Source organism: Arachis stenosperma, chromosome 7 (genome assembly GCF_014773155.1).
Source record: "Arachis stenosperma cultivar V10309 chromosome 7, arast.V10309.gnm1.PFL2, whole genome shotgun sequence".
NCBI classification, from domain to species: Eukaryota; Viridiplantae; Streptophyta; class Magnoliopsida; order Fabales; family Fabaceae; genus Arachis; species Arachis stenosperma.
In genome coordinates, this window is record NC_080383.1 from 67,345,939 (window position 1) to 67,366,438 (window position 20,500).

General features: G+C 37.4%; 1 protein-coding gene, 1 long non-coding RNA gene and 1 other non-coding gene across 3 annotated transcripts; 1 reads left to right on the forward strand and 2 right to left on the reverse strand.

The window, feature by feature from the left end:
* Positions 1–6,263: 6,263 nt before the first annotated feature.
* On the forward strand, positions 6,264–6,371 carry LOC130942485 (small nucleolar RNA R71). Its single transcript, XR_009071055.1, has one exon. It is a non-coding gene; the product is annotated as a small nucleolar RNA R71 (small nucleolar RNA).
* Positions 6,372–12,052: 5,681 nt separating this feature from the next.
* Positions 12,053–14,537, reverse strand: LOC130939128 (uncharacterized). The gene is made up of 3 exons (XR_009070184.1): positions 14,214–14,537; positions 13,389–13,439; positions 12,053–13,311 (listed from the first exon to the last, which is right to left on the reverse strand). It is a non-coding gene; the product is annotated as an uncharacterized LOC130939128 (long non-coding RNA).
* Positions 14,538–14,841: 304 nt separating this feature from the next.
* LOC130940649 (TPR repeat-containing thioredoxin TTL2-like) lies at positions 14,842–19,669 on the reverse strand. The gene is made up of 7 exons (XM_057868853.1): positions 18,684–19,669; positions 17,806–17,998; positions 17,366–17,538; positions 16,775–17,108; positions 16,232–16,436; positions 15,865–15,965; positions 14,842–15,120 (listed from the first exon to the last, which is right to left on the reverse strand). The coding sequence occupies exons 1-7, from the start codon at positions 19,517–19,519 to the stop codon at positions 14,968–14,970; spliced, it is 1,995 nt and encodes a 664-aa protein (XP_057724836.1). The 5' UTR covers positions 19,520–19,669; the 3' UTR covers positions 14,842–14,967.
* Between the last annotated feature and the right edge of the window lie 831 nt (positions 19,670–20,500).

Consider the following 20,500-nt stretch of genomic DNA (forward strand, 5'->3'; position numbering starts at 1 on the left):
ATGAACTCCAAAACCTTGGTGGTTCAATTCCATGGCATTACACAACTTCGCACAACTAACCAGCAAGTGCACTGGGTCGTCCAAGTAATACCTTACGTGAGTAAGGGTCGATCCCACGGAGATTGTTAGCATTGAAGCAAGCTATGGTCATCTTGTAAATCTTAGTCAGGCAAACTCAAATGTATATGATGATGAACGAAAATAATATAAAAGATAAAGATAGTGATACTTATGTATATCATTGGTGTAAGAGCTTCAGACAAGTGTATGAAGATGCCTTCCCTTCCGTCTCTCTGCTTTCCTACTGCCTTCATCCAATCCTTTCTTACTCCTTTCCATGGCAAGCTCGTGTAGGGTTTCACTGTTGTCAGCAGCTACCTCCCATCCGCGCAGTGAAAGCTAATGCACGCACTCTGTCACAGTACTGCCAATCACCGGTTTGGTTCCCTCCCCTACCGGAATAGAATCACTCTTTTGCGTCTGTCACTAACGCCCAGTAGGTTACAGGTTTGAAGCACGTCACAGTCATTCAATCATTGAATCCTACTCAGAATACCACAGACAAGGTTAGACCTTCCGGATTCTCTTGAATGCCGCCATCAGTTCTTGCCTATACCACGAAGACTCTGATCTCACGGAATGGTTGGCTCGTTTGTCAGGCGAGCACTCGGTTGTCAGGCGATCAACCATGCATCGTGCAATCAGGAATCCAAGAGATATTCACTAAGCCTCAGATGCTTGTAGAACAAGAATGGTTGTCAGTCACCTTGTTCATGGGTGAGAATGGTGATGGGCGTCAATCATCACCTTCATCATGTTGAAGAACAAGTGATATCTTGGTAAAAGAACAAGTGGAATTGAATGGAAGAACAATAGTAATTGCATTAATACTCGAGGTGCAGCAGAGCTCCACACCTTAATCTATGGTGTGTAGAAACTCCACCGTTGAAAATACATAAGCATAAGGTCTAGGCATGGCCGAATGGCCAGCCTCCAAAGGTCTAAGATAGCATAAAACAAAGATAGCTACCAAAAGTCCTTGATGTTTTTATACAATAGTAAAAGGTCCTACTTATAGAAAACTAGTACATAGATGAGTAAATGACATAAAAATCCACTTCCGGGCCCACTTGGTGTGTGCTTGGGCTGAGCAATGAAGCATTTTCGTGTAGAGACTCTCCTTGGAGTTAAACGCCAGCTTTAGTGCCAGTTTGGGCGTTTAACTCCCAATTAGGTGCCAGTTCCGGCGTTTAACGCTGGAATTTCTTGAGGTGACTTTGAACGCCGGTTTGGGCCATCAAATCTTGGGCAAAGTATGGACTATTATATATTGCTGGAAAGCCCAGGATGTCTACTTTCCAACTCCGTTGAGAGCGCGCCAATTGGGCTTCTGTAGCTCCAGAAAATCCACTTCGAGTGCAGGAAGGTCAGAATCCAACAACATCTGCAGTCCTTTTGAGTCTCTGGATCAGATTTTTGCTCAGGTCCCTCAATTTCAGCCAGAAAATACCTGAAATCACAGAAAAACACACAAACTCATAGTAAAGTCCAGAAAAGTGAATTTTAACTAAAAACTAATAAAAATATACTAAAAACTAACTAGATCATACTAAAAATATACTAAAAACAATGCCAAAAAGCATACAAATTATCCGCTCATCACAACACCAAACTTAAACTGTTGCTTGTCCCCAAGCAACTGAAGATCAAATAAGATAAAAAGAAGAGAATATGCAATAAACTCCAAAAACATCTATGAAGATCAGTATTAATTAGATGAGCGGGGCTTTTAGCTTTTTGTCTCTGAATAGTTTTGGCATCTCACTCTATCCCTTGTAATTCAGAATGATTGGCTTCTTTAGGAACTCAGAATCTAGATAGTGTTAATGATTCTCCTAGTAAAGTATGATGATTCTTGAACACAGCTACTTACTGAGTCTTGGCTGTGGCCCAAAGCACTCTGTCTTCCAGTATTACCACCGGATACATACATGCCACAGACACATAATTGGGTGAACCTTTTCAGATTGTGACTCAGCTTTGCTAAAGTCCCCAATTAGAGATGTCCAGGGTTCTTAAGCACACTCTTATTTGCCTTGGATCACAACTTTATTTCTTTTCTTTTTCTTTCTCTTTTTTTTTTCTTTTTCGGTTTTTTTTTTTCGCTTGCTTTCTTTCTCTTTTTTTTTTGTATTCACTGCTTTTTCTTGCTTCAAGAATCATTTTTATGATTTTTCAGATCCTCAGTAACATGTCTCCTTTTTCATCATTCTTTCAAGAGCCAACATTCATGAACCACAAGTTCAAAAGACATATGCACTGTTCAAGCATACATTCAAAGAACAAAAGTGTTGCCACCACATCAAAATAATTAAACTATTATAAAATTCAGAATTCATGCAATTCTTTCCTTTTTAATTAAGCACATTTTTATTTAAGAGAGGTGATGGATTCATAGGACATTCATAACTTTAAGGCATAGACACTAAGACACTAATGATCATAAGACACAAACATGGATAAACATAAGCACTAAAAATCGAAAAACAGAAGAATAAAGAACAAGGAAATCAAGGAACGGGTCCACCTTAGTGATGGCGGCTCTTTCTTGCTCTTGAAGATCCTATGGAGTGCTTGAGCTCCTCAATGTCTCTTCCTTGTCTTTGTTGCTCCTCCTTCATGATTCTTTGATCTTCTCTAATTTCATGGAGGAGAATGGAGTGTTCTTAATGCTCCACCCTTAGTTGTCCCATGTTGGAACTCAATTCTCCTAGGGAGGTGTTTAGTTGCTCCCAATAATTTTGTGGAGGAAAGTGCATCCCTTGAGGAATCTCAGGGATCTCATGGTGAGAGGGGTCTCTTGTGTACTCCATCCTTTTCTTGGTGATGGGCTTGTCCTCATCAATGGGGGTATCTCCCTCTATGTCAACTCCAACTGAATAACAGAGGTGACAAATGAGGTGAGGAAAGGCTAACCTTGCCAAGGTGGAGGTCTTGTCCGCCACCTTATAGAGTTCTTGGGCTATAACCTCATGAACCTCTATTTCTTCTCCAATCATGATGCTATGAATCATGATGGCCCGGTCTATGGTAACTTCGGACCAGTTGCTAGTGGGAATGATTGAGCGTTGTATGAACTCTAACCATCCTCTAGCCACGGGCTTGAGGTCATGCCTTCTCAATTGGACCGGCTTTCCTCTTGAATCTTGCTTCTATTGTGCGCCCTCTTCACATATGGTTGTGAGGACTTGGTCCAACCTTTGATCAAAGTTGACCCTTCTAGTGTAAGGATGCTCATCTCCTTGCATCATAGGCAAGTTGAACGCCACCCTCACACTTTCTGGACTGAAATCCAAGTATTTCCCCCGAACCATAGTGAGATAATTCTTTGGATTCGGGTTCACACTTTGGTCATGGTTCTTTGTGATCCATGCATTGGCATAGAACTCTTGAACCATCAAGATTCCGACTTGTTGAATGGGGTTGGTGAGTACTTCCCAACCTCTTCTTCGGATCTCATGGCGGATCTCCGGATATTCACCCTTTTTGAGTGAAAAGGGGACCTCGGGGATCACCTTCTTCAAGGCCACAACTTCATAGAAGTGGACTTGATGCACCCTTGAGAGGAATCTATCCATCTCCCATGACTCGGAGGTGGAAGCTTTTGCCTTCCCTTTCCTCTTTTTAGAGGTTTCTCCGGCCTTGGATGCCATAAATGGTTATGAAAAAGCAACGCTTTTACCACACCAAACTTAAAATGTTTGCTCGTCCTCGAGCAAAAGAAGAAAGAAGAGAGTAGAAGAAGAAGAAATGAGGAAGAGGGGGAGGGTGGTGGGTTCGGCCAAGAAGGGAAAGAAGGGGTGTTTAAGTTGTGTGAAAATGAAGGGTTGAAGAAGGGTATTTATAGGAGAGAGGGGGGTAATGGTTCGGCCATTGAGGGTGGGTTTGGGAGGGAAAGTGGTTTGAATTTGAAGGGTGAGGTTGGTGGGGATTTATGAAGGATGGATGTGAGTGGTGAAGAGAAAGATGGGATTTGATGGGTGAAGGGTTTTTGGGGAAGAGGTATTGAGGTGATTGGCGAATGGGGGAAGAAGAGAGATTGATGGTGGGGTCCTGTGGGGTCCACAGATCCTGTGGTGTCAAGGAAAAGTCATCCCTGCACCAAATGTTGCTCAAAATCACGTTTTGAGCTATTTCTGGCGTTAAACGCCGGGCTGGTGCCCATTCCTGGCGTTTAACGCCAGGTTGTTGCCCTTTACTGGCGTTTAACGCCAGTCTGGTGCCCCTTTCTGGCGTTAAACGCCCAGAATGGTGCCAGACTGGGCGTTAAACGCCCAACAGCTAGCATTACTGGCGTTTGAACGCCAGCTTCTTCTCCTCCAGGGTGTGCTGTTTTTCTTCCTGTTTTTCATTCTGTTTTTGCTTTTTTTCATTGTTTTTGTGACTTCTTATGATCATCAACCTACAAAAAAGATAAAATAACAAAAGAAAATAGTTAACTATAAAACATTGGGTTGCCTCCCAACAAGCGCTTCTTTAATGTCATTAGCTTGACAGAGGACTCTCATGGAGCCTCAGAGATACTCAGAACCGTGTTGGACCCTCCCAACACCAAACTTAGAGTTTGAATGTGGGGGTTCAACACCAAACTTAGAGTTTGGTTGTGGCCTCCCAACACCAAACTTAGAGTTTGACTGTGGGGGCTCTGCTTGGCTCTGTTTTGAGAGAAGCTCTTCATGCTTCCTCTCCATGATGATAGAGGGATGTCCTTGGGCCTTAAACACCAAGGATTCTCCATTCACTTGAATGATCAACTCTCCTCTATCAACATCAATCACAGCCTTTGCTGTGGCTAGGAAGGGTCTGCCAAGGATGATGGATTCATCCATGCACTTCCCAGTCTCTAGGACTATGAAGTCAGTAGGGATGTAATGGTCTTCAATCTTCACCAAAACATTCTCTACAAGTCCATGAGCTTGTTTTCTTGAATTGTCTGCCATCTCTAATGAGATTCTTGCAGCTTGCACCTCAAAGATCCCTAATTTCTCCATTACAGAGAGGGGCATGAGGTTTACACTTGACCCTAAGTCACACAAGGCCTTCTTGAAGGTCATGGTGCCTATGGTACAAGGTATAGAAAACTTCCCAGGATCCTGCCTCTTTTGAGGCAGTTTCTGCCTAGACAAGTCATCCAGTTCTTTGGTGAGCAAGGGTGGTTCATCTTCCCAAGTCTCATTTCCAAATAACTTGTCATTCAGTTTCATGATTGCTCCAAGGTATTTAGCAACTTGCTCTTCAGTGACATACTCATCCTCTTCAGAGGAAGAATACTCATCAGAGCTCATGAATGGCAGAAGTAAGTCCAATGGAATCTCTATGGTCTCATTTTGAGCCTCAGATTCCCATTGTTCCTCATTGAGGAACTCAGAGGAGATTGGTACACGCCCACTGAGGTCTTCCTCAGTGGCGTCTTCCTCCTCTCTTTCCTCTCCATATTCGGCCATGTCTATGGCTTTGCACTCTCCTTTTGGATTTTCTTCTGTATTACTTGGGAGAGTGCTAGGAGGGAGTTCAGTAACTTTCTTGCTCAGCTGACCCACTTGTCCTTCCAAATTTCTGATGGAGGACCTTGTTTCATTCATGAAACTTTGAGTGGTCTTTATTAGATCAGAGACCATTGTTGCTAAGTCAGAAGTATTCTGCTTAGAACTCTCTGTCTGTTGCTGAGAAGATGATGGAAAAGGCTTGTCATTGCTAAACCTGTTTCTTCCACCATTATTGTTATTGAAACCTTGTTGAGGTCTCTCTTGATTCTTCCATGAGAAATTGGGGTGATTTCTCCATGAAGAATTGTAGGTGTTTCCATAGGGTTCTCCTAGGTAATTCACCTCTTCCATTGAAGGGTTCTCAGGATCATAGGCTTCTTCCTCAGATGAAGCTTCCTTAGTACTGCTTGGTGCATTTTGCATTCCAGACAGACTTTGAGAAATCAAATTGACTTGTTGAGTCAATATCTTGTTCTGAGCCAATATGGCATTCAGAGTGTCAATCTCAAGAACTCCTTTCTTCTGACTAGTCCCATTGTTCACAGGATTTCTTTCAGAAGTGTACATGAATTGGTTATTTGCAACCATTTCAATTAGCTCTTGAGCCTCTGTAGGCGTCTTCTTCAGATGAAGAGATCCTCCAGCAGAGCTATCCAAAGACATCTTGGATAGTTCAGAGAGACCATCATAGAAAATACCTATGATGCTCCATTCAGAAAGCATGTCTGAAGGACATCTTCTGATTAATTGTTTGTATCTTTCCCAAGCTTCATAGAGGGATTCTCCATCCTTCTGTCTGAAGGTTTGGACTTCCACTCTAAGCTTACTCCATCTTTGTGGTGGAAAGAACTTTGCCAAGAAGGCATTGACTAGCTTTTCCCAAGAGTCCAGGCTTTCTTTAGGTTGAGAATCCAACCATATTCTAGCTCTGTCTCTTACAGCAAAAGGGAATAGCATCAGTCTATAGACCTCAGGGTTAACCCCATTAGTCTTGACTATGTCACAGATTTGCAAGAATTCAGCTAAAAACTGATGAGGATCTTCCATTGGAAGTCCATGGAACTTGCAATTCTGTTGCATTAGAGAAACTAATTGAGGCTTAAGCTCAAAGTTGTTTGCTCCAATGGCAGGGATAGATATGCTTCTCCCATAGAAATCAGGAGTAGGTGCAGTAAAGTCACCCAGCACCTTCCTTGCATTGTTGGCATTGTTGTTGTTTTCGGCTGCCATGGGTTCTTCTTCCTTGAAGAATTCGGTCAGGTCCTCTAAAGAGAGTTGTACTTTGGCTTCTCTTAGCTTTCTCTTCAGGGTCCTCTCAGGTTCAGGGTCAGCTTCAACAAGAATGCCTTTGTCTCTGCTCCTGCTCATATGAAAGAGAAGAGAACAAGAAAATGTGGAATCCTCTATGTTACAGTATAGAGATTCCTTGAAATGTCAGAGGAACAAAGAAATAGAAAGAAGAAGGAGAAGAAGAATTCGAACTTTAATTAGATAAGGTTCGAATTGTGCATTTAGAAGGAGTGGTACTCGATAAATAGTAGGATGTGGGAAGGAGGGAAGAGAATTTTCGAAAATTCATTTAAAAGATTTTGAAAACATTTTGAAAATTTGATTGATAATTTTCGAAAATTAAAAGTGAAAAAGAAATCAAGTGATTTTTGAAAAAGATTTTGAAATTAGAAATTAAGAAGATTTGATTGAAAACTTAATTTGAAAAAGATGTGATTAAAAAGATGTGATTGAGAATATATGATTTGAAAACAATTTTAAAAGATATGATTTGAAAACAATTTGAAAAGATATGATTTTAAAAATTAATGACTTGCCCAACAAGAAAAGATATGATTCAAACATAAAACCTTTCTCAACAGAAAAGGCAACAAATGTTCAATCAAATCATTAATTGTTAGTAAGTATCTTTTAAAAAGGAAAGAAATTGATTTTGAAAACATTTGATTGAAAAGATATGATTTGAAAAAGATTTGGTTTTGAAAAACTTTGAAAACTTTGAAAAAAAATTGATTTTGAAAACAAAATCTTCCCCCTAGCACCATCCTGGCGTTAAACGCCCAGAATGGTATACATTCTGGCGTTTAACGCCCAAAATGCTACCTCTTTGGGCGTTAAACGCCCAACCAGGTACCCTGGCTGGCGTTTAAACGCCAGTCTGCCTTCTTCACTGGGCATTTTTGAATGCTCAGCTTTTTCTGTATAATTCCTCTGCAGTATGTTCTGAATCTTCAATTCTTTGTATCATTGACTTGAAAAGACACAAATAAAAAATATTTTTGGATTTTTAATAATCAAAATGCAACAACAAGAATCAAATAACAATGCATGCAAGACACCAAACTTAGCAGTTTGTATACTACTGACACTATCAATATGAGAATGCATATGAGACACACAAAATACTTCAAGTCAATAGAATTCAAAGATTAGAACACAAAAATCATCAAGAATTACTTGAGGATCCTTAAGACCCATGAATGAATGCATGCAATTGACACCAAAGTTAAGATGAGACACTAGACTTAAGCAAGAAACATCAAATATTTTTGGTTTTTATGATTTTGTAAATTTTTTTTTTGTATTTTTCGAAAATTTAGTGGAAAAAGATATCAAAATTCTCAATGAGAATTCCAGGAATCAGTGCAATGCTAGTCTAAGACTCCGGTCCAGGAATTAGACATGGCTTCACAGCCAGCCAAGCTTTCAAAGAAAGCTTCGGTCCAAAACACTAGACATGGCCAAAGGCCAGCCAAGCCTTAGCAGATCACTGCTCCAAGAGCAAGGTTGATGAAAATCAACAAGCTCTTGTGGTGATAAGTTGAAACCTCGGTCCAATCAGATTAGACATGGCTTCTCAGCCAGCCAGATTTCAACAAATCATCATGAAACTCTAGAATTCATCTTCAAGAATTTCGAAAAAAATAAATACCTAATCTAAGCAACAAGATGAACCGTCAGTTGTCCAAACTAGAACAATCCCAGGCATTGTTACCAAAAGCTTGCTCAAAACTTGAACAATCCCCGGCAACGGCGCCAAAAACTTGGTGCGCGAAATTGTGAACAATACTTTTTCACAACTCTCATAATCCCTGGTCATGAACTCCAAAAACTTGGTGGTTCAATTCCATGGCATTACACAACTTCGCACAACTAACCAGCAAGTGCACTGGGTCGTCCAAGTAATACCTTACGTGAGTAAGGGTCGATCCCACGGAGATTGTTAGCATTGAAGCAAGCTATGGTCATCTTGTAAATCTTAGTCAGGCAAACTCAAATGTATATGATGATGAACGAAAATAATATAAAAGATAAAGATAGTGATACTTATGTATATCATTGGTGTAAGAGCTTCAGACAAGTGTATGAAGATGCCTTCCCTTCCGTCTCTCTGCTTTCCTACTGCCTTCATCCAATCCTTTCTTACTCCTTTCCATGGCAAGCTCGTGTAGGGTTTCACTGTTGTCAGCAGCTACCTCCCATCCGCGCAGTGAAAGCTAATGCACGCACTCTGTCACAGTACTGCCAATCACCGGTTTGGTTCCCTCCCCTACCGGAATAGAATCACTCTTTTGCGTCTGTCACTAACGCCCAGTAGGTTACAGGTTTGAAGCACGTCACAGTCATTCAATCATTGAATCCTACTCAGAATACCACAGACAAGGTTAGACCTTCCGGATTCTCTTGAATGCCGCCATCAGTTCTTGCCTATACCACGAAGACTCTGATCTCACGGAATGGTTGGCTCGTTTGTCAGGCGAGCACTCGGTTGTCAGGCGATCAACCATGCATCGTGCAATCAGGAATCCAAGAGATATTCACTAAGCCTCAGATGCTTGTAGAACAAGAATGGTTGTCAGTCACCTTGTTCATGGGTGAGAATGGTGATGGGCGTCAATCATCACCTTCATCATGTTGAAGAACAAGTGATATCTTGGTAAAAGAACAAGTGGAATTGAATGGAAGAACAATAGTAATTGCATTAATACTCGAGGTGCAGCAGAGCTCCACACCTTAATCTATGGTGTGTAGAAACTCCACCGTTGAAAATACATAAGCATAAGGTCTAGGCATGGCCGAATGGCCAGCCTCCAAAGGTCTAAGATAGCATAAAACAAAGATAGCTACCAAAAGTCCTTGATGTTTTTATACAATAGTAAAAGGTCCTACTTATAGAAAACTAGTACATAGATGAGTAAATGACATAAAAATCCACTTCCGGGCCCACTTGGTGTGTGCTTGGGCTGAGCAATGAAGCATTTTCGTGTAGAGACTCTCCTTGGAGTTAAACGCCAGCTTTAGTGCCAGTTTGGGCGTTTAACTCCCAATTAGGTGCCAGTTCCGGCGTTTAACGCTGGAATTTCTTGAGGTGACTTTGAACGCCGGTTTGGGCCATCAAATCTTGGGCAAAGTATGGACTATTATATATTGCTGGAAAGCCCAGGATGTCTACTTTCCAACGCCGTTGAGAGCGCGCCAATTGGGCTTCTGTAGCTCCAGAAAATCCACTTCGAGTGCAGGGAGGTCAGAATCCAACAACATCTGCAGTCCTTTTGAGTCTCTGGATCAGATTTTTGCTCAGGTCCCTCAATTTCAGCCAGAAAATACCTGAAATCACAGAAAAACACACAAACTCATAGTAAAGTCCAGAAAAGTGAATTTTAACTAAAAACTAATAAAAATATACTAAAAACTAACTAGATCATACTAAAAATATACTAAAAACAATGCCAAAAAGCATACAAATTATCCGCTCATCAGTTGTACACCATATTCAACATCAAATTCAAACGTCTTGGAAGGATGTTCTATGATTTGAATTTCCCATGGAGGTTCTGCGTTTCCTAAGTCTTCAACCACTTCCTCTTCTTCAGCTATTACGGCTTTCTCCACTTGTTCCAATACAAAGGTATGTTCCTCATTGTCCATTGGAATTTCTAGTATCTCCTTTATGCTATGCTCATTTATTGATTCTCCACATGTAGCCATGGGAGCACTTTGAATGTCCGAGCATTGGGAAGCCAATCGACTTATCGCTTGATTTAGCTGATATAGAGTTGCATGAAATTGATCCGCTAATTCCTTGAGATGATCCATTGATTCTTGTTCCACTTGGATTGCATGATTAGAATCATATGGCTCTTGGGTAGATGGATATGGACATAGTGTATATGGAGGTGGTGGTTCCTGGGAGTAATTGGGTTGAAATTAAGGTGGTTCTAGATATGGTTCATATGGCTCATAAGGTGGTTGGTATGGTGGATAAGGGTTAGGATCATATGAGGGTGTTTGGTGGTAAGGGACTTGTGAATATGGGGGTCCAAAGTCATGTTGAGGAGGGGGTTCATAGGCATATGATGGTGGTTGTTGATAATCAAAAGAGTGCTCACCATAGCCATTGCCTTGATATGCATCACAGGATGGTTGTTGATAGTCCATTGGAGGTGGTTGTTTCCATGAGGGTTGATCAAATCCTTGTGGCTCCTCCCATCTTTGATTGTTCCATCCTTGGTGCATGTTCTCATTGTAATCTCCTCTTTCTGCAACATAGTTGTAACCAGACTCATAGCCAAAGGGGTGAGAGTTCATAGTAGTAGGAGAAAATAGAAACAAAAACTAAGAAAATATTTTGAAAAAGATATGATTTTTGAAAAAAAAAAAGATAAGATTTTGAAAAAGATATGATTTTTGAAAAAAGATAAGATAAGATTTTGAAAAAAGATAAGATAAGAGTTTGAAAAAGATATTATTTTTTTTTAAAAGATTTGAATTTTGAAATTTAAAACTAAGATAAGATAAGATAAAAATTTTAAAATAAAAAGCTGAAATTTTTTTTTGAAAAATATTTACAATAACCAATAATAAGGCACACGTTTGCAATTCCCCGGCAACAGCGCCATTTTGAAGAACGGTTTTTCTATCGGTAAAGAAATTCACAAATATAATCACGTTGTAAGTATAGCTTCTAAACCAACAGAAAATCCTTTCGTACAAACGTTTGGTTGTCACAAATAACAAACCCAATAAAATTTATAAACCGAAGTATTCAAACCTCGGGTCGTCTTCTCAAGGAATTGCAGGGAGGTGTGTTTTATTATTGGTTATGGAAAGCAGTATTTTTGGGTTTTTGAAAGGTTTTGAACAAGAGAAATAAATTGCAGGGAATTAAATCAATAGCAAGGAAAAACTCTTGGCAAAGTATGAAAACTGGAAGTCCTATCCTAGTTATCCTTATCAATGGTAATGAGAATTATATTTGTGCTCCCACTAAGTCAACCTTTAACTATAAAGGTAAGTCAAGTGGATAAATCAATTTAACACCTAAAGTCCTAGTCAACTCTTGAGGAAAGACTAGAGTTATAGGAATCTAAACCAGTAAACAAAGATATCAATTATCAATTACGATGAGTTTGACAACTCAAGAGTTACCAATTAATCAACTAAAGCCAAGGATGTAGAAAGCTAAATAAAAATCATATATCTGAAAATACCTCAAATTGCATTAGTTAAGAAAATCCTAACATGAAAAGTTCATAAGCCAATTTGGCAACATAAATCAAATAAAAGCATTAGAGTATCTAAAAATGGAAGAGAAATATAAAATAAAGGAACATTGAACCTGTAATTGAAGAAATCATAGCCTAATCCTAATAGAAATCCTAAATCCTAAGAGAGATGAGAGAGCCTCTCTCTCTAAAACTACATATAAATTATGAGAAGTGAAATATGAATGTTGTATGAAGTCTCCTCATGAATGGATGCATTCCCCCATTTTATAGCCTCTAATATGTGTTTTCTGGGCCGAGAACTGGGTCAAAAATAGCCCAGAATTCGCTGGTTATGAAATCTACCACGCTGATTTTCGTCACTGCGACGCGTCCGCATGAAGCACGCGTTCGCGTCGCCTAGCTGTTCGGCCACTATGGTAAATTATATATCAAATCGAAGCCCCGGACGTTAGCTTTTCAACGCAACTAGAACCGCATTCTTTGGACCTCTATAGCTCAAGTTATGACCATTTTAGTGAGAAGAGGTCAGGCTGACAGCTTTAGCAGTTTCTTCAGTTTCTTGTATTCCTTCTACTTTTGCATGCTTCCTTTCCATCCTCTAAGCCATTCCTGCCCTGTAATCTCTGAAATCACTTAACACACATATCAAGGCATCGAATGGTAATAAGAGAGATTTAAACATAGCAAATTTAAAGTCCAAAGAAGCATGTTTTCAATCATAACACAAAATCCGGAAGGAAAAAGTAAAACCATGCAAATAGTATGAATAAGTGGGTAAAGAGTTGATAAAAATCACTCAATTGAACACAAGATAAACCATGAAATAGAGGTTTATCACTATACTCAATTTTTTCAGGAAAACAATCCCTTACAATATTTTAATAGCAACAAATCAGTCAAAAGGTTCAGTTTCATTTTCTGTATTCAAATGAACCAAAAATTAAGCAACTACTGAACCGAAATAAGCACAAGGTAAAAGGTATATTACTGCCATTATTTATGCCCAGCGCATTTGCTACCTTGGCAGGTAGTGTTATGTATATTCTGCCATAGAGAGTGTTCAAGTATCCATAATAGTCATCATAGCAACCAATGAATTCTCTCAAGAGCTTGTGAGAGACGTTCATTTCTAGGATATGTGCCAGCACATTGAATTCTATTTCTTCAATAATATCTTTCTTTTGCTGACTCATTCCCTTGAACACCCTTGCTATTGCTTTTGTCTGGCATATGAGATCGTGAGTTTTCTGCAAGGTTTTGAAATAGTATGTTATGATATATTTATAATACAAAAATAGAGTTTATTTAATGTGTTTATGCTTACGTTATAGCGCGTCTTTTCCTTTTTCTGTCACCGTCGTCTTTTTTATTTTTGCTGTAAGGACAAAAAAAGTTGGTCAATACTTCACTCAATACACCGACTAGCACAAAGATGCATATTTGAATCAAGTGAACCTAACTCAGATTTCCAATGAACCTAATTCTATTCATATTTGAATAAAACGTGATAAATATTAAATCATCAAGAAAAATATTTTTGCATGCAAATAAATTCAAATGAGCACTTAACAATCAACTGAATGTAAATCAACGACTCCAATGAATCGAATTCTATTCATGTTTGAATAAAATGTGATAAACATTAAATTATCAAGAAAAATATTTCTGCATGTATATGAACTCAAGTGAACACTTAACAATCAAGTGAATGTAAATCACTAACTCCAATGAACCGATTTCTATTCATGTTTGAATAAAACATGATAAACATTAAATCAGCAAGAAAATCACATTTCAAATCATTTCTGCATGCAAATGAACTCAAGTGAGCACTTAACAATCAAGTGAATGTAAATCACCAATTCCAATGAACCGATTTTTATTCATATTTGAATAAAATGGGATAAACATTAAATCAACAAGAAAAATATTTCTGCTTACAAATGAAGTCAATTAAAGTAAGTGATGAACCAAATTATATATCAGAGAAAGAAAATAACAAATGCCCTAGTTACTGTAAAAAATATAATCAAAATAATTCGATCTACTAAACGAACCAACTCAATCCACTAAACCTAAAATCGAACTAGGAGAAACGTGAGATTTGCGAGAAATTAAATGAACATAATAAAAATAGTTTTTCTCATACCTTGCAGAGTCTGTGTTGTTGTTTTGTTTGTTTTTTCTTCTTCCTTTCGAAAGCTTCACTCGATTCTTCAATAGCAACAGTTACGAACGTGGTTTGAGAGATTTTGAGAGAGATTTAAAATTCTGCCGTAGCAATTTCGAGTGTGAAAAAAGAACGTTGTTTCATATTCAAGGTACGAATAAATTGGTAATGTTTTGGTGGAGTTCGGCGCGTGTAATACACGTTTATTTAATGAGATTGGTTTTGTTTTTGTTTTAGGCCTACTTGAATGGTCTTAGATGAAAAATTGTTTGGATGTGTAGTCCAGCTGTATTTTTTATTATATGAATTATATATGATAAAAAGATATTTTAGGAATAAATACATAGTAAATAATAAAAAGAGGTGTATGCTATTATTTTTATTTTAGAATAATTTATTAATTTCATATTTGTTTTTATTTTATTTGTGTGGAAAAACCTAAGACAAGACAACCTCTAAAACTGCACTGTTTTTTGGGAGAGAAAAGGGGGGTGGGGGGTGGGGGGTGGGGGGAAGAATAACTTTAATAAAAGAAGGGGGAAAAAATAGATATAACATGCTGTTTTGGTTTATATGTTTCCAATATGGGCTATGATTAAAATTAAGATTGATTATAAAGCTCTCAAATATTAATAAAAGAATCTATCAGTACACAAAGAATTTCCCATTTTGAATTATTGTTTTCTATGATACTCTGTTTCCTCAGCATATTCCTATTGAAGAGGTGTTATCTTCAGCCGCTATACAATTGAACTGATTTTTCTAATAAATCATGGTTTTTTCCAGAAATTTCTTTTACCCTTGATCCATTCTTGTATATTTTGAAAGCTGGAATAGAGTTCACAGCTTCTGATTTTGCCAAGTAGGGATGGTCCTCAATCTCCACCTGAAAAATTCTCACCCAATAATTATAAGTTACAACATACGATGAGAAATATAACAAATTCTATGCTTTACGGACAGTCAGATACTAAATGTATATATGTTTAGAATTCCATTTGTTAATTTAGAAACTAAAAAGTTAAAACAAAATGATCGAAACCCAAAATGAACAATTAGATAGTAAATGTATTAATATTCGGGTTCTAGTACAGGTATATAAAAATTTTGAGGAAAAAAAATATCTATCAATATTTATTGTTAAAATTTTTGGATTTGAATCCTCTAAATTTTATATTTTTATTTTAGAAGATAAAGTGAGATCTCTCACTATTAAATATTTTTTCTCACATATTTTTTTTTAATCCCACTTATGAAATAAATGATGATAGATCATACTTTATTCTCTAAAAACAAAATTTAAACACATATATACATTTCATTAAGTTTTGGTATTTACATTTTGGACTTACTACGAATACCTACATTTAGTAACACTCATCTTACACACGTCTTGTATGTCCAACTTTATCTTAAGAAAAGTAATACGAAAATTTTGGCAAAACACATTTTTGAATACATAGCATCCAAACACAAACCAAACACAGCCGCGTATATGCATATCCCATCTTATTTTGTCTAAGAAGTTAGGAAAAAAAATGTTCGGATAACCTCAGACACTTGTAACGACTCAACTTTATTAAACAAGAACTCTAGTATGAAAAGTCCTAGCAATTCAAAATAAACAAACCTTGAGGAAATTCACTGATGGGAATCTCTTGCTAATTTGCTCCAACACTAGAAGTACTTGTTTGTTTGCTGCCCTGTTGGTAAATAGTACCACAGCCATTCCTGTACAACATATAAACCCGCCCAACCGTTAGTGAACTCTCATTTGTAATTGCCACATTGTGTTAGCTGCAAATAAATAAGAAAAAAATGTTTCGTACATATTAATTATTAGATATTATGTCAACTCAATTTTTTTATTCACAATTAAATCGATCCGTATTTAACTTAAATAATTCTTTGATTTGACAAGTGATATTTCATTGTAGAGAATCTAAATCAACATACTATTTAAGTATAACACAATTCAATAGATAAATATTTCATACCAGGAGAAGTTACATATTGTCTAAATTGATCATTGTTTGAAATGAACACCAAATTCGCGCCAAATTTCAAGTTTACAATAAATTCGCCGCGGAGCATCTTAAGTTGTAGCTGAGCCTCAAACAATGCCCTGGCTACTTCCTCATCCCCTGGCTTCTCCCTTAATAGCATTTCATAGTCTTGAATGGCAACTTCCCATCTTTGCAACTACATTACATAAAAAAATAAATCATGTACATAAAAAAGAATAAATGACTTTTTCGGTTTATAACCATTCATTCGAAGGATAAAACACATCTTCACAATTCAAAAGTTTTTAATTGGTCTCCAACTATTTAAGTAATTGGTTTAAGTGACTCTTGATATAGATCTAAAAACAGATTATGAGGTCACTATTTATAAGGGATCGTTTAGATGAGTTACTTGAATGATTGGATTAGAAATTTTTGAACTATAAAAGAACGATTTATAGTTCAAAAAAATAGTCATGTGCCAAAAAGGACATTTACTCAAGAACTTGATACCAATATTGCAAAGCAAAGCACCTTGGCATTGCAGTCTGCCCTCCTTAACCTTGCTTTGCTGTAGGAAGGCTGGACTATGAGTGCGGCATTGCAATCTTCAATAGCTTTCTCGAATTGGCCGAGCTTGGAACGACACGCTGCTCTGTTGCATAGCAGGACTGAGTTGTGCGGATTATGATCTAGTCCTTCGTTGTACACTGCGCTTGCTTCCACAAACTTCGATGCCTTGAAGAGTAAGTTTCCACTCATTCTTGCTGATGTTACTGCTCTGGCCTTCCTTAACATTGCATTCGCCTCTCTGTTGCTTGGATCCACCTTAGCTGCTTTCTGAGCTGCCGCAACGGCATCCTCAAACCTGTTAATGCATATATACCATTTTAACAACTTATTTGGAGGCCTCACACGTTCTCTCTCTCAACTTTTGTTTTTCTTTGCTTCCTTATTCTAAAGCTATAACATTTTTTAGATGGTACAAAATTTTGAAACCAACATTATAAACTATTTGCACACGTTTTTGTGGTTGTTGACAGTTTTTAAACTAAAATTATAAACATAACAGAAATCATGAAGAATTTGTTCAATCCTCTGATAAAGATAAAGATTTTGACCAACCTGCCAGCTGCCAAGTAAACCTGTGCGGCGATCATGAACTGGTAGGAACTGCGAGCAAAGCCAAATATCTTGTTGCACCAATCAGGTGAGAATTTTGGCATTTTCTCATAGGTGACTTGTGCCTCTTGATATCTTAGGAGCTTCAACAAGGCTTCAGTTTGCAAAGCATAGACCTTAAAATACAGCAAAACTATATTTTAATTATTATTATTTTTTATCATTATTATAAAAAATAGCAGCTTTGTGTCCTTATGATACTAACATTTAAAAAATAAAAAAATAATAGAAAAGAACGAGGAATCACGGGTAGAACTTTAGCCTATTATTGATAGAACTTCGATAAATATTAATAAAAAATACTGGAACTAAAATACTCTTTGGATCACATTATAAATAAATAAATGAAAAAAATAATATGCATGACGAATGAACCAACCAACCTGTGGAGATGAATCAACCCCTAAGGATATTGCTGACTGTGTTTCCTTTAGTACAACACCCCATTCATTAAATTTCCGAGCTTCATTGCATTTGTTAAGGTGGTTCTGAAGAGTCTGAGTTTGGAAAGCCAGTGCAGAATCAGTATCTGGGGTTAACTGATTGCAATCGAGGGCTTTCTCTGCTTCTCCCAATCTGCAATAAAATTTTCCAATTCTATAAGCAAAACTAACTGCTAACTGTCTCAGAAACACAGTAGTGGGAAGCATAAATTTATTTCTAGAAAATTAGACGATTTATTTTCTTTATGAGACGAACTTTGTCTAGTTTTCGATCTATCATTCTGTCTAAGCACCGGGGACAACATGGACAAAGGAAGAGTCACAAATTTTGTGTAGTCTCTGTACTTTTGTCCCAATAGACTTATCAAATATGACGCTTAATATCTCATGATAAAAATAGAGGACTAATATAAGGGAGACCATAACACAGTTACTTTATTTAATTAATATTTATAATCTTATATATATAATATTTATAATTATATATTTATTACATTTAAATTATTTATTTATTTCATTTAATAATTCAGGCATATAAAATAAAAAAAAACTTTAAATTACTTTTGGTTGATTTTTAACGGTCTCTCAAACATTTTTTAAATATAAATATGCTAAAATATACACAAAACCAAAGATTTCGGTCTTTATTTCCGCTAACCTAAACTTTTAGGTAACAAAGAATCCAGTAGATTTTATTTTCTGAATTTGTCTCGTTTCCAAGACAAATTTGTATCTCCTAACTCGTGTGTATTTTCCTCCTCACAGTTAATAATAACCAGGTCAAAAGTAAAATCACCATGTATGAAGCAAAAATTTACCTGAAATATATTGTTGCCAAACGGTTATGAGCTCTGGTATACGAAGGCTCCAACCTAACAGATTCCTCACACTCAGCAACTGCTTCTTGAAATCTTCTTAAGCCAATCAAAGCAGCACTCTTGTTGCAATGATAAGTTGCCTTACTTGAATCCAAAGCAATTGCTCTGTCATACAACGCCACAGCCTCTTCAAACCTTCCTCCCTTATACGCATCGTTTCCCATCTTCTTCAACACCTCCGGGTCCACCACCTTCTTGTTCCTCGCAAACTCATCGCCGCCGCAGCTGTTCTTCCTCATTATGTTACCCATCAAAGCTTTTCCGGACGAGGAGTTCCACTCTGTTTTGCTCTTAGGCCCACACTCCCGGAGGCTCTTTGCTCTTGGAGTGTTATTATTTACAAGCAAGTTCCCGGCCAGTTGCGCCGTGGCCGGAGACTTGTTGTTTCTCTCATTTATCTTTGCCAGCTGCAGTTTGCTGTCGTCATTCGATAATGTCGACGTTGATGCCGATGTGGATGTTGAGATTCTTGCTGCATCTGATAGTCTTCTACTTTGAAGCACAATGGTACTTTTTGCGCAAGGTTTTTGGTCTGAGATACTCAGCTTTTGTGTGATTACGGTGTCAGTGGAGTTTCTCCTTGTTCTAACCTTTGGTTCTTCTGTGTTCTGAGACTTCTTTGATGCATTATATATGTTGCTAGCTTTCATGGGAAGTGAATGAACAGAAGACTTTTTCAACCAATAGCTTTTAAGATGGATAATTCCACCCATGAATCCACAACCAAATTCATTTCCCATTCCCATCTTCTTGTTTTGCCTGTTCTTCCCTGCCATAGCTTTTAGAACGTTGTCACAGCAGAGAAGGTGAATGTGAATGTGAATTATCACAGACACACAAACAAGCAAGCAAAGAAGAAAAAGAAGAGGAGCTGAGTGAGAGAGAGAGAGAGAATTGTGAAAGGTGAAATCAATTATGTAGATGGCTTGTATAGGAAGCAGTTTATATAAGACGCGTGTGATGTACAAGATGTTTATATATTACATTTATGTGCATATAGCCCTTCTTCTAGAGTGGCTTCCAAGAAAAAACTTTAGCACTTTTTGTGGCTTTAGTGCACCACGGGCAAACGTCAAGGATTCAAAGGAATATTAGCAGTGAAAATAGTAAAATTGATAACCTTACATAGATGAGGAAATTGCATCTGGATGAGATCAAAAATTAAAAAAAGAAATTGTTTTAAAAGTGACTAAGTAAATATATCGAAAATGATATATCCCATAGTCAATTCTAGAGGCAGTTATGTACTGCCATGACTGAATGTGAGGAGTTGTTTGGTTAAATTATTAAAAATGTCATCTCGTAAATAGATAAGCTATTTTAAAAATGATCTCATTGAAATGGAACATGCCAATGGCTAGGAACATGGAGTTCCAAATTTTACACTTTAGTGATTGGCATGGACTTAATTAGACATGGTGAATGTTGAGTTAAAAACCACATTGATCTTTGAAATTAGCAAGTTATACCGAGTTAGTTTCTGATTTTTTAATTGTTATAATAATTTAGTCTTTTAATTTTAAAAAGTGCACTAATATAGTCCCTTATCAAGGTTATTAGTTTGATAACTCAAATCTGATCATGTTAGACATATTAAAATAACGGTGTACATGTTTTAGCGCTAAAAAGGCACTAAATGATGTTATTTGAGGATTTGAACAATATTAAAAGAGAGAGGTATAACGTTTTAGTATTATTCAAACCCTTAAACGACGTCATTTATTTTAGCGCCAAAACGCATATGAGGTCGTTTTAAT

Bases quoted from the DNA above. Each gene is read 5' to 3' on its own strand.
- LOC130940649 (XM_057868853.1), bottom strand. From the start codon at position 19,519: ATGGCAGGGAAGAACAGGCAAAACAAGAAGATGGGAATGGGAAATGAA. The intron at 17,999-18,683 runs GTAAATTTTTGC...ATTTTATTGCAG, and splicing joins TTGGCAACAATATATTTCAG to ATTGGGAGAAGCAGAGAAAG. The intron at 16,437-16,774 runs GTGCTTTGCTTT...TATGTAATGTAG, and splicing joins GGGCAGACTGCAATGCCAAG to TTGCAAAGATGGGAAGTTGC.